Source organism: Grampus griseus (genome assembly GCF_964374135.1).
Source record: "Grampus griseus genome assembly, chromosome: 9".
In the NCBI taxonomy this organism is placed as follows: Eukaryota; Metazoa; Chordata; class Mammalia; order Artiodactyla; family Delphinidae; genus Grampus; species Grampus griseus.
In genome coordinates, this window is record NC_139003.1 from 51,164,277 (window position 1) to 51,177,485 (window position 13,209).

Sequence of the window (13,209 nt, forward strand, 5' to 3'; positions counted from 1 at the left end):
CTTTGTTATTCTCTAATTTGTTTTAAGTGTGCCACGATTATGTTGTTGACAAGGTCATATATGACCTGGTCTTGACTTACTTCTTCCACGAGACATCATCGGGCAGGGTAAAGTTTGAAATTAGAGCAGCTGCTGTCAAATCCCCCTAACCTGAATGCAGTGAGGAAAGTCACTTACTTTCCCTGGGCCTCAGCTTCCTCACTTGTAAAAATGGGGGGAATAATCCTCTGCTTCAATGTGTCATGAGCACTGAAAGGATCAAAATAAAAACACAATGGCACCTACGAAAACACATACACAATTTATACCTCTTAGAATGTTGAATAAAGCTAGGATCAGAGGAGAGCTTCATAAATTCTCATACATTTACTTGATAGTGACTATGTTGCCCACAGGCATTTCATTAATGAAGGTTGAATTATCCTTACTGTAACTCTCGCAAGGATTATTATTATTATTTGCAATGATATATGGGTGGTATAGTGCCTTTAAACTCATTCCAAGAAGGGTTATCAGGCTGAAGATGTTTCAGAAGTACTACTAGGGAATCTCTTGGAATGTAGTTGTGCGATTTTTTTTTTATACCATTATTGTATTTCTTAAAGTCAATTTCTGTTTCTCAGGGATGTCTTAGTCCACTCGGGCTGCTATCACAAATTACCATAGACTGAGTGGCTTAAAAACCACACAGATTTATTGCTCACAGTTCTGGAGGTTGGAAAGCCCAAGATCAAGCACCAGCAGATTTGTTGTCTGGTGAGAGCTTGCTTCCTGGTGCATAGCCAGCATCGTCCTGCTATGTCCTCATATGATGAAAGGGATGAGGGACCTCTTTGGTTCCTTTCATAAGGGCACTGGGGAAACATTAAAATGCTTTGTGAACAAAGAATATTTTGTATACCATACAATTCCCTAAGTCACGGTGTGTACAGGGTTTTTGTAAGCAGTTTTAAGACATCACATAAAAATATTTGTGCATATTTTTTACGGTGTGGTTCAAAGTACAAATATAGGATGAGGCCCATTTTCTTTGATTTAGAAATTACACATCAGAATCTAATACTAAGCCTATGCAAATAAGTACGTGGAGGGAGTATAATAAGTGAAGGAGAGGGGAAGTTTAATAACCTTTAGCTAAATTAATTATCATACCCCATGTTGTGTGAAAAGATAATCATCCTACTCAGTGTGTTTCTGTTTAGGACTCAAATTCTAAGAGTGGTGGCCTAAGTAAACGTGTAGATCTGAGCTGTCTGATATGGCAGCCACTGGAAACACGTGGCTATTTAAGATACACTAAAATGTAAAACTCTGCTCCTTATTTGCACTCGCTACATTCAAGTGCTCAAAAGCCACATGTACCTAGTGACTACTGTATTCAACAGAGGACATACAGGACATTTTGCAGAAAGTTCCTTCAGACATCAGTCCTTTCTGCTGACAGCATAGGCTAACAAGGTTAGCAAGAATTCCATATGAATGGGGGAAAAAGTTCAGCAAATTGTTAGAAATTAGCATTGCCCTGCTCTGTGTTTCCAAATATGTCTGTTGTTCACACACACCCACACACACACTCCCCACAGCTGAGTCTTGGTCGTCATAAATCATATCTTTATATCTTCCATAGGCACTGTTTTAATATTGGTGAAACAAACCTTGAATCTGCTACTTGAGGGAGACTGTGGTTTAATGAATAATTTCAAATAATTCTTACTACTGCAACAGCAGATTCTGCATTGAGGAGCATACACTTTTGAATGCGTGGTACTTTATTTAAACGCACATATATACAATGTCGACAAAAGGAAATTCTGCAGAGGTGAGCAAAGGGGCTGCATGCATTGGGAGGACCGGCAGACTCTAGTTTTACAGGATGAAATAGGGGTTGAAAAATAGGCAAAGACCGGAGAGCAAGTTTCATTTCCCATCACCACATAGAAGGGTCTTCCAGCCTGTCAAACACAAGAAGCAAAGCACGTAAGAGAAGCTTCCCAACTTCCTGGGAGCCTTGCAAGAGTGAGACATTCAGTTCTGAACTGAAAGATGATCAGAAGCTGTTGAAAAGTCTGCTGTTGGCATTCTAAATAGGAGGCCATGTAGACTATCAGAGCGGGAGACAGTGGCATAATGTACAGAGACCCAGCTGAGTAGCTTTCACTCATGTTACCGAGAGTCTCGGGCAAATCTCAGAGGGAGTATTTAAAAGGCTCTGTATTTATCAAAGAAGCCAAAGAACCCTGCAATATTTCTGAAGATCACAACTACAGGAATCACATGAAACTGTAAAAAAAACACACTGTCATTCAACTCTGAATGTGCTTCCTGTATTTTCCTGCAAGGCTTTTTATGTAGTAAGGTGCTATTTATTAGACTATAAAGAACCCTTTTAAATAAAATAGCATTCACAGGCAACTTCAAGGCTGTCAAGTTTTGTCTCCTTCTAAGTACACATGATTGAGCCTGTCAATCAGAGTACGATTAACTCTATTTCATGCACCAACCATGTGAGGCTTGGCCACAAAACAAAGAGCAGAAGCAAGACAGTAAGTCGGTCTGGACGATTATATATTTCTAACCCTAAGTAGATAGAGCATAGCCTAAACTTTTTACGGTGGCAAACATCATATGCCTATCAATGAAACATTAAGAAGTATGTATTGCTTAGTATGAGATTTCCACCTGCTTCCCTTGCATTTGATGTTCAAGTCTTGGCTGCTACCGCCAGGGACAAGAGCACTGGAGTTTTATTTCAGTCCAAATTGGTGCTTCCTTCAGAGAGAACAAACCTGACAACTCTACACGTGCACCTTCACCCTGGCTGGCCATTTCACAAGAGAACAGAGGGAGGGTGGGAGGGGAGGCGGGCGGCTCAGAGGGTCGTCGGCTCATCCTCTGGGGAGAACCCAATGAAGAGTGACAACCAGTCACACGTGCTGAGCAAGTGTTCTAGTGACCTCTCCTGGGGAACTTGGTTCTTGATGTTGTAGAGCTCTGGGTTTAAGGCGGACTAGCTAGCACAGAACTGGATAAACCATATGCCATGCGATCTTACTGGTGGGTAGGGGCAGGGGGCCTGGGACAGGAGAGTCAGTTATGGAAACGGAGGAGGACCAGGCATCTTTTCACTCACAGTCTCCTCTCAGGAGGACCCCAGCCCAATGTCTGACACCTAGATATCAGAGGGCACCCTTCCTAAGGCAGGTCCACACTCCAAGAAAGCCCCAAGGCTCCAGACAAGCCCTAAGAATAATGTCATTCTTGTTCATTCATTGAATGTGATAAATTATGATGTGACATCAGTTGAACTAAAACATGTCAAAAAGTAAGCAGGAGTACCCCTCGACTTATCTACAGCTTCGTGTAAAACCAGGAAGACTAGAGTGAGAACCAGAAGGGGCATTTCCTAGGATGTGGAGATCCTCCACCTAGGGTATAACAACTAAAGATGACCTCAGCCAAAGATGGAGAGTTGGTCATTTCAATGTAGAGATGGGCTGCTTACCCTATGCTTCCACAATCTAAGCCAGTGAGAAATTCTCTATAGAGTAATTTCTGAGATTAAAGTCACTCATATTTAAAATTTCAAAGGAGCATCAAATAATTTGAGCCAGAAAATATTACCCCACAGCAGTTTAGAGATTTGCAAATGAGTGTGTGAAGAGAAAGGTCCTCCCTGCTCTGTTCCCCACCCCTCTTTCTGTCCAAATCCTACCTGGTCTAGAAGACCCCATTCCAAACGCCTCCTCCCAGCAGCCCTCTCTGATTTCCCTCTCCTGGGTACCTGAACTCTGCAATAATGTCCCCACACAAGCGTTTACATACCTAGTTCTGGGAACGTTTTCCGTGCTTTCTCTCATCAAGAGGTCTGAAATCAGTGTCTCAGGGCTAGATCGTTTTCCATATCTAAAAAAAAAAGCGGGGTCGGGGAGAGTAAAAGTCCTTTAAAGCAAGTTTGGAGGAACCATAAAAACCTTTAGGAAAAGAAAAGATTTGTGGTATTAAATATAAAAGTTATTTTCAGTTGATCATCTGCTAACGAGTAATCTAGGTGAATGAAACATACATGATATAGAAACATCATAAATATGATTTCAAATTATATATATATTTAAATTTTGCTTAAATACTTAATAGATAACTTAGCAGATTATATAACCCAACCAAAATTCCTAGTCAAATTCTTGCCTTTTTATATTATCACAAACAATACATATGTATAGTTTTATAACTAGGTGACACGAAGTATGATTTTAAATGTTTCCATAATTAGATAATTGGCTTACAGTTCTGATGATATACATCAGTTTAAATCAAAGAGACCAGATGATATTTCAGAAACAGGTCTATGAAAAACTCATCAGACTGAAGTTCTAGACTCACCTGTGTCTTTGAATCTCAGTTCTCCCATTTGTAAAAATAAAATCATAACTCCTGCTTAGATTAGAGTCTTGATGAATATCCAATGTAAGTCACAATGCTTTGAAAGTGACAGAGTGATACACAAGAATGCACATTACTGCTGTTGAAATGCACCCATTCTCACAGCTGCCAACAGATCCTGAGTCCATACTTATTTGGGGTGCCAAAAGCTAAAAGCCTTCTCTCATGCTGTGATTTTAATCTGCCCTGAAAATATGAAGGAATCCTTCTGGTCCATGGAAATGTTCTTGGTCTCTTTTCTCCCACAGCAGGATATGGATAGGGTGATATATGAATTCAAGGTTATGTTCTCCTGCCAGGGTAGTATATGCTGCTGGCTCCAGGTAAGTGAGGACATTAGTCTGTCTGTCTGTCTGTCTCTCTCACTGCTAAAGGATCTGACAAGTCTACACCAAGTTGTATTTTTTGAGGAGTCTGTTTTTCCCTTTCTTAGAAAGGGCATTGGACATCAGCAGCTGCTTTTTTCCACAAGTGAAAAATAAGCCTGGCGTGGATTGATTAGCTAACAGATAAAACAGAGGAACAAAGCTGATGGAGGATATATGCTAACTGCCTATTGAGCACAGTTAAATCTAAATTCTGGGGAAAGATTTCCTATTATTGCTCCTTTGCTGGAACTCAAGGGATGCAAATACAAAGCCATCTCCCCGTCCCCATCATTTGTAAGATTTCCTCAAAGATTTTCTGGAGTTGTAGCATCAGGCTGCAGGCTGCTGCTTATATGTATTTATTCTGTCCATCAGTTGATTTTACTAATGCTAAAACTCTTGGGCAACCTTAACTCATTTATCCTCATCATACTTCAGTGAATTAAAGAACTGGAGAATATTTTCTCCTATTTACCATTAGAGAACCTAAGTCTGTAACAGCAGAATTTACACAGTCAGAAAGTGGTACCCAGAGCAGCACTGATGACTGTTCTTCCAGCTCTAATTAATTCTGGATTATCCTTCTTCTCCACAATGCTTTAACGTTCAAAGATAGCATCTCTAGGGAAAAGAATTTTAAACCTGACCGCATATTAGAATCACCTGGGGAGCTTTTAAACCCACTGTAAAGCCCAGCCCCGTACCCCACCCCCCACGGGGAGATTCTGATTTAATTCACAAGTTCATTAAATATACTGATGCTGCTGTTACAGCAGCATCAGTATATTTTAAAAGCTCCCAGGTGATAACAATGAGAGACCAAGAGGGAGAAACTCTAGTCTAGGGCTGAGTTTCTCAGTCTTGGCACTATATACATTTTGAGCGGGATAAGTCTTTGTTATCAGGGGCTGTCCTAGGCATTGTAGGATGTTTAGCAGCTTCCCTGGCCTCTACCCACTAGATGCCAGTAGCACCTTCCCACCCCACCACTATGACAAATGAAAATGTCTCCAGACATTGCCCAGTGTCTTGGGGAGCATAAAGTCAGCCCCAGTTGAGAATCACTGACCTAGGAGACTGTATAAATAAAATGTGGTAGATCAATGCTCTAGAATAAACGATGCCACCTATGGAAGCGATGAACCAGGAGTATATGGCTTTAGAACATGAACTGAGTAGCAGAGGGGAGGAAAGAGAATGATATCACAGTACCATTTATGCCAAATTAAAACGTATGTTCACAAATGTAATTTTCAAAAATACAAACATGTGTATGAGTGGATGTGTGCAGTGCGAAGATGATAAGAGCACAGAATGGAGGTGATGGGTGCAGATCATAAGCCTTTGAGTGTTTCTAAGATGGAACTTATATGAAGATGAGACAGAAAACTGCTTCAGGACCAACTCCTTCCCACCTAACCTGAATCTCATCCCTTTCCCTTATTTTCTCCTCATCAAGGGTGTTGAAGATCACATTGACTGCTGACAGTGGTGACAACATCCAAAGATCGATAGGAGGAGGGCTCCAATTTAATCATCACTAAAAAAGGGTTTTCATGAAATGTTCTTAGTTTCATGATCTGTAAAATGGAGATAGTTATACTCACTTCAAAGCTTTGAGGTAAAGACTGAAGAAAATAATGCCTAGGAAAACATGTTGAAATACTAAAGCTTTATACAATAGTAAAGGTTTACAGCAATCATCTCTGAAAAATAAGTTTTACTGTATGCTATAATTAACAGACTAAATAACTAATAAAGGCTTTCCTAGAAGAAAAAAAACAATTTGTAAAAGTTCTTTTCTCTGGTCTGTATGATAGCATAAGCAAGAATTTGAAGCAATTAACTTTCTGAAAAGTCTATTAAGATATAAGACATTTTTGCTTTTCACTAATGAAAATTATCTGACTTTAGGGACCATAAACCAATACTATTTAATTCTGGCACTTTCATGTATTTCTGATTCTATATATATTGGTACTTTAAAAAAAGATTTTTAGGATGAAACAACTTTCTGATGAAACAGAAAAAATGTTAAAAATTAAGAAATATAAATTCTCCCCACTTTGGATCCTTTCCAACTATTCCCTGAATATAGTAAAACAACACACAAAAAACAATATTTTACAAAACGTAATTTAAATATGTTAAATAACATTAATGCTTGTAAAGAGCTCATTGTTTTTAGCTTATTAAGGTCATTTGATCTCAGTAATTAAAATAAGATACTGAATGATTCAAAACTAAGATGAACCAATTTTGGAAGCAAATTTTAAATCCTATGTTATTTGTAAAATATTTTGGATTTGATTTTTTGCTTAAGATCTGATGTTGAGAGTAAAATATGGCCTTTCATCTTAGCTTTCTGGGGGTTCTGAATAAAGATGAATGACAATTTCTCAGATTACATGTAATCCCTGGATTCACCCTAGAGTGAGTACACCACTGTTAAGTTTCTCCTTAAAAAAGCACCAAGTGGGCATTTCCTTTTCAGAACTCACCTGCTATGAAATGGGTAGAGTCTCACCATGTTACATCAACTATTTTCTTGCTAAATATCTACTTATTAGGAGCAGGATTGTCAAGTGAGGGGCTGAGACTGCAATAAAACACTGTACAGAAGGGAAAAAAATAGTTCTATTTGTCTTTTCCTAAATACCGTCATTCACTTCGGTCTGGGCAGGTTGGAAAACCAGGCAATGTCTTTGGCGACTCAGCTGTTTCCTCCTTAGCTTGTGCTGTTGTTTTTCTAGATACCCCGCTCTCCCTTCTCCCTACAGCACCTCCCCGGCGCCCTCCTGACCCCTTTCACGGGGTACTTTCCTATTCAGGTTTGCAAACAGAACCCCCAACTGCTCTAAGAACAAAAAAGATAAGGGGGTGGGTGACAGGAGATGGCCAGCCACCCAGCCTGGGGAACCTGAGTTGGGGATCAGGATTTTGTAACTGTAGTTGCAGAGGGAATGTACTCAGTGCCCTGGTATTTACTGATAGCTGAGTATGTGCCCGATACTGTCCTACCCCGGGATACAAAGAAGAAAAAGAAAAGGTCCCTGTCTTCTGAAATCCCCACGATCTCCGGGTGTGCAAGCGGGTTGGTCCCGGAGTCGTCGCTCCCACGTAGCCCACATACCTTTGCCTGGTGATGAGATTGATGTAGTGTCGCAGCGCCGAGTAGTATCTGGCCAAGTCCTCCGCCGGCGCGTCCTCTCCGGGGTTGTCGGGCTTGGAGGGGTACGCCTCGGCCAGAGCTCCCAGGCACACGAGCAGGGACAGGGCGAGGGTCAGTCCGGACAGCCCCAGTCGCTTGCTACCCAGCATCTGCGTACACCGAAGGGGCAGCGGAGTGGGCTTGGGGGATTCAGAGGATACACACTCCGCATCTCCTTCCTCTGGACCCCGCGCCCATCCCGCTGCTACCACCCCTACCCCACGTCCACCCCCAGTCCGCGCTCGACCCAGTCACGCCGAGGGAAGCGGAGCGTGGCGAGCACCACCCTGCGGATTTAGGTCCAGATCTGCTCTGGCCCGGCCCCGCTGCTCCGTCCGAAAATTCTGAGCAACTTTGGTCAAGTAGCAGAGCCGAAGATCCCGCGGTGAGAGGCGCAGAGTTGGGGGAGGCGCCGGCGCCAGTTTAAAACACTTTAAAAAACAGATTAGAAGTTCCTGCCGCTGCGTGGAGGACTTATCCCTTTCCCACCCTCTTCCCCAAACCCCCTGTTAGAGGAAAGAAGTTTCTTCTTTTCTACTTTCGGTCTGCCCGGCCGCAGGAGCTCGACAGTGATGGCTGAGAGTACTTCAGGGTGGCAACTGGGGGGTGGGGGGGTGGGGGGAGAACTGCTCCCGGGCCAGTCAGTCCCAGATCGGATCCCAAGGATCCCGAGAGGCGGCAGGGAGCGCGTCTTCCAAGCTCCGGGGAGTCCTCATTCTGGGAGCGCGCCTTGGGAAAACTCCCTCCAGGCGGCGACCCTCGAGGAAACCGCCAGCTGCTCTGGGATGCGGTCGTGTTCTCCCTCTTTATCCGCCTAAAGATAACCCAGAGGAGCGAGCCAGCCAGGAGGGTCGGGGAGAGGGCAGATGCACCATCAGAGGGGACAGGAAGGAGCAAGTGGAATTTAGCCGCCGAGAGCCCGGCGCGTAAGGGTTGGGGAGCGGGGCGCGACCCTCCCAGCGCCCCTGGGATCTGCAGAAGGTGAGACGGCGCCCCGGTCAAGTTCACAGGTGCCCGCACTCCCTTCGCTCCCGCCAAGCAAGCGGGTCGTGGCACTCACGGTGGCTGGCGGGCTGGCGAGCGGGCGTGACTGGGCCGCGAGTGCTGTGCAGTCCGGCTCGCCTCTCCGAGGGGTGAGAGCCGGCGGATGGGGTGTCCGGAGCAGGTCGCAACGGGCCTTTTATGGCGTTCCCTCGCCCCGGCAGGAGGGGCTTCGGGCAATCACGTTCGGTGACTCCCACCCCGCAGCTTCCCACCCCCGTTGGCGGGGGAGGGGGGAGGGGGCTAGGACCGCTGCCGCGCGAGATCGGCTCGGGGAGCCACCCACACCCGGACTCGCCCGCGCCAGGCCCTGCCGGGGGGAAGGCAGCGCGCTCCGAGGGCGCTGGACCACGCCAAAGAAGTTCCTGCCCTCCCGTGGCGGCCAAACCTCGCTCTCCTTCACGCCCCACCTATTCCTGCCAGAGATAGGAGCAGCCCAGATCATCTTTGTCACCTGTCACCGTACCAACGAGCTGGGCGCCAGGGCTGGGGGTACCCGAATCCTCTACTTGGTGAAGCCTCTCCGGGATCCGTGCGGCAAGGGCACGGACACTGCTCCAGCGCGCTTTCAGGGGGAGACTATTCGATGCCCGGATATTCCTGCGCTTAAAGCAGGTCCGGGAGCCAGCCCGAAGTCCAGAGCTAGAGGGTCCCAACTCCCCGCTTCTCCCAGGGGCTGAGAACAGGTTTCTGTGGCTTCGCCCCTTTACCCAGCTTGTTTTTCGTGGAGATCAGCCCTCCCCAAGAGCTCGCCCAAACGCTAGGCGTTCGGGCGGTACCCGAAAGAGTGTAGCGACTGAAAACTCCTCAGAGGGGGGACACTTTCTGGGTTTGCTGAAAAAGAGCGGAGTCTGAAGCTCGGAGAGACCCCTTAAAGCGCGAACGCAAAATTTTGGTGCAAAGCGACCGGGTAGTTAAATTAACAGCATTTTCTCTTTTATCTGCTGGCCGTTGCATAGTCCCAAATATGTTCGATTAATGTTGATTGAGAATGCAGGCTCTGATCGAAATGAAACAGGTAAAAAAAACAATCACCATTAATTTGCACATCCCACTGAACCTGTAGAATGAATATGAAAGATGCATAAACTATTTTTACAGGATCAGAATTTCATGTAGTGGACTAGGTCTTGAAGTTCCCTGAATGAATGCTTCTAGAAGTCTGAATCTTTCTGAATAAAAGGCATGTTAGGGAATTAAAACTCTAAGTTACACGTTATTTTAATGCTAAAATGACAAGTGAGTCAAACTGACATTTTGTTTTTGTGCTGTTTTGACAGCGTTGAATTAAGTATCAATTACTGTGCAGCAAGCAATCCTGAGTGTGTGTGTGTGTGTGTGTGTGGTGTGTGTGTGTGTGTGTATGTGTGTATGTCTCTGTGTTAGCAATTTTGAAGACCAACATCCCTTTCACTTGGGTGACTGCCTCTTTCCCCATCACCCCAACATATACCAGGAACACAATACCGGGCTCTCAGCTTTGCTCAGGGATGCTTATGTGAAAGCCTTTGGTAAAGTTAGAGCAAAACGCTTTCTAACTCTGATTCCACTGTTGATAAGAAGAGGCACTTCTAGCAGCTGAACCGTTTTGTCTCAAAAATCGTGTATATGTTTATTCTTAGCAGCTTTGTTGAGATACGATTAAGATATACTAGGTTACAAATGTTTAGAATATTCCATTGGGTATATTCTTACACAAATAACGTCACAGTGAAGTCATCACCACAATCAATTTCCTCATGTCCCTTTGTAATTCCTCCCTCCTGCTTCTCCCTACTCCCCTCCTACACTGATCTGCTTCCTGTCATTATAAATTTGTTTGCATTTACTGGAATTGTGTCATAATGCAATTCCATGGTATGTACTCTTTTGTCTGCCTTCTTTCTCAGTATTATTATTTTCAGATCCACCTATGTCATTGCATGTATCAATAATTCATTTTTTAATTACTCAGTAGTATTTCATTATATGGATATATTTTAAACTTAAAAATCTATTCAACTGTTCATGGACTTTGGGTTGTTTCCAGTTTGGACTATTACAAATAAATTTTCTATAAACATGTTACAAATCTTTGTATGGACATATGCTTTTATTTCTCTTGCGGAAATACTTAGGGGCAGAATGGATAGGTCGTATGGTAGGTGTATGTTGTCCCACAGTTCACTGATGGTCTGTTTTTACATGTTTTGTTCTTTTTTCCTGTGTGTGTTTTACTGGATACTTTCTATTGCTATGTCTTCAAGTTGACTAATCTTTTCCTCTGCAATGTCTAATCACTGCAAAGACCATATAGCTTTTATCTCTAGAATTTCAATTTGGATCCTTTTTATTTCTTTCATGTCTTAACGTGTCCAGTCTTTTCTCTGACTTCTTGCATATGCATTAATAATAATTTGTCTACTACTTTTATCATCGGTGTCATTTCTGTCCTACTTTGGATTGACTGATCTTCACCTCATTACGGCTTGCATTTTCCTTCTTTGTCTGCCTGATAATTTTGGAAAGGATGTCAGGCATTGTAAATTTTACCTTGTTGTCTGTTGGATGTTTTTGTAATCCTAAAACTATTTTTGAGCTTTGTCCTGGGACACAGTTTAAAAAGTTGGGAGTAGTTTGATCCATTCCGGTCTTGCATCTAAGATTTTTAAGGTGGGCCCAGAGATGGCTTTAGTCTGGATTTAATTTTCCCCACTCTGAGGCAAGCACCTTCTTCTTACTTTAACTGATAGCTGATGCCCCCTGAATTGTGAACACCCTCTGGCTGTTAGTACAGGACTATCAGCTGTTTGTGAGCACTGGACACTATTTCCTCTCATCCTTTTGTGCAGTTCTTTTCCTGGTCTCAGGTGGTTTCTTCATGTGCACGATCTAATCAGCAGTCCATTAAGCATTTTAGCTGGACACTCTGAAGATCTTGAGTGTTCTCTCTCTTATCTGGTACTCTATGCATGAACTTTAGCTGTTTCAATTCCTCTCTCTGCACTGCAGCCTGGATAATTTCTTCAGGCAGTGGGCTGAGACAACTGTAGGGCTCCCCTCAATTGTTTCCCATCTCTAAGAGATCACTGTCCTTTGTTGCCTGATGTCGAATGTTTTGGGTGTTGTTTCAGGTATTTTTGCCTGGTGTTTCAATTGTTTCAAATGGGAGGGCAAATCCAGTTCCTCTTTTTATTTCTTAACCAGAAGTGGAAGTCTCATAGTAAGGCTTTGGAAAAAAAGATGTTTCTGTTCATTGTCTCTTAATCACCTTTGGTTTGGTCATGAAACTACAGCAATATAGGTTCTGTCTGAATCTACCTACTGAAACTGCCATCAGTAAGACCCTCCTAATTGCAAGCTGCAAGGACCTTTACTAGTTATCTGACTTAGCTTCACTGTTGCCTTCACTGGTCTCCTCTGGGTTACTTCCTTGCTCTCTGAACTGGCCACAGTCTCCTTTGCTAACTTTTCCTTCTGTACCCCAAGCCCCAGCCTTAACCCTTCCATTCTGCATACACTAAACAAGAAAACTCATCTATTCCCATGGCTAATGAGTCTGAAATCTCTACCTCCAGCTAAGGGCTCATATCTGGAGTCCAGGGCTATATGTCCAACTCAGAAAATCTTGATCAAGCCTCAAGTTTAGATTATCTAAAATAGAGCTTCCATTAACATAAATTCCTAGTTTTCTAATTCCTAATTCCTAAATTCCATATGAAGTCCAAAATATTTTCAGAATCCTTAAATTGAAAAGCAAGGCTCACATATTTTGAGCCTTACCTACCTCCTAGGTCTATCTAACTTTTTTTTTTAATTAATTAATTTATTTTTGGCTGTGTTGGGTCTTTGTTGTTGCATACGGGCTTTCTCTAGTTGCGGTGAGCCGGGGGCTACTCTTCATTGCAGTGCACAGGCTTCTCACCGCGGTGGCCTCTCTTGTTGCAGAACACATGCTCTAGGTGCACGGGCTTCAGTAGTTGTGGCTAGTGGGCTCTAAAGCGCAGGCTCAGTAGTTATGGCACATGGGCTTAGTTGCTCTACGGCATGTGGGATCTTCCTGAACCAGGGCTCAAACCCATGTCCCCTGCATTGGCAGGCTGATTCTTAAGCACTGCACCACTAGGGAAGCCCCGGTTTATTTAACTTTACTTTCTCCTTCATTCCTTA

General features: G+C 43.6%; 1 protein-coding gene across 2 annotated transcripts; it reads right to left on the reverse strand.

The window, feature by feature from the left end:
* Nucleotides 1–625: 625 nt before the first annotated feature.
* NPY (neuropeptide Y) lies at nt 626–9,342 on the reverse strand. 2 transcript variants are annotated; one of them, XM_082661784.1, is made up of 4 exons: nt 9,080–9,342; nt 7,942–8,129; nt 3,823–3,903; nt 626–854 (listed from the first exon to the last, which is right to left on the reverse strand). In XM_082661784.1, exons 2-4 carry the CDS (start codon nt 8,127–8,129, stop codon nt 797–799), a joined length of 327 nt encoding a protein of 108 aa, XP_082517910.1. In that variant the 5' UTR covers nt 9,080–9,342; the 3' UTR covers nt 626–796. The 2 variants fall into 2 exon arrangements, with proteins under 2 accessions (XP_082517910.1, XP_082517911.1); XM_082661785.1 differs by lacking the exon at nt 626–854 and adding an exon at nt 1,770–1,952.
* Nucleotides 9,343–13,209: the final 3,867 nt, after the last annotated feature.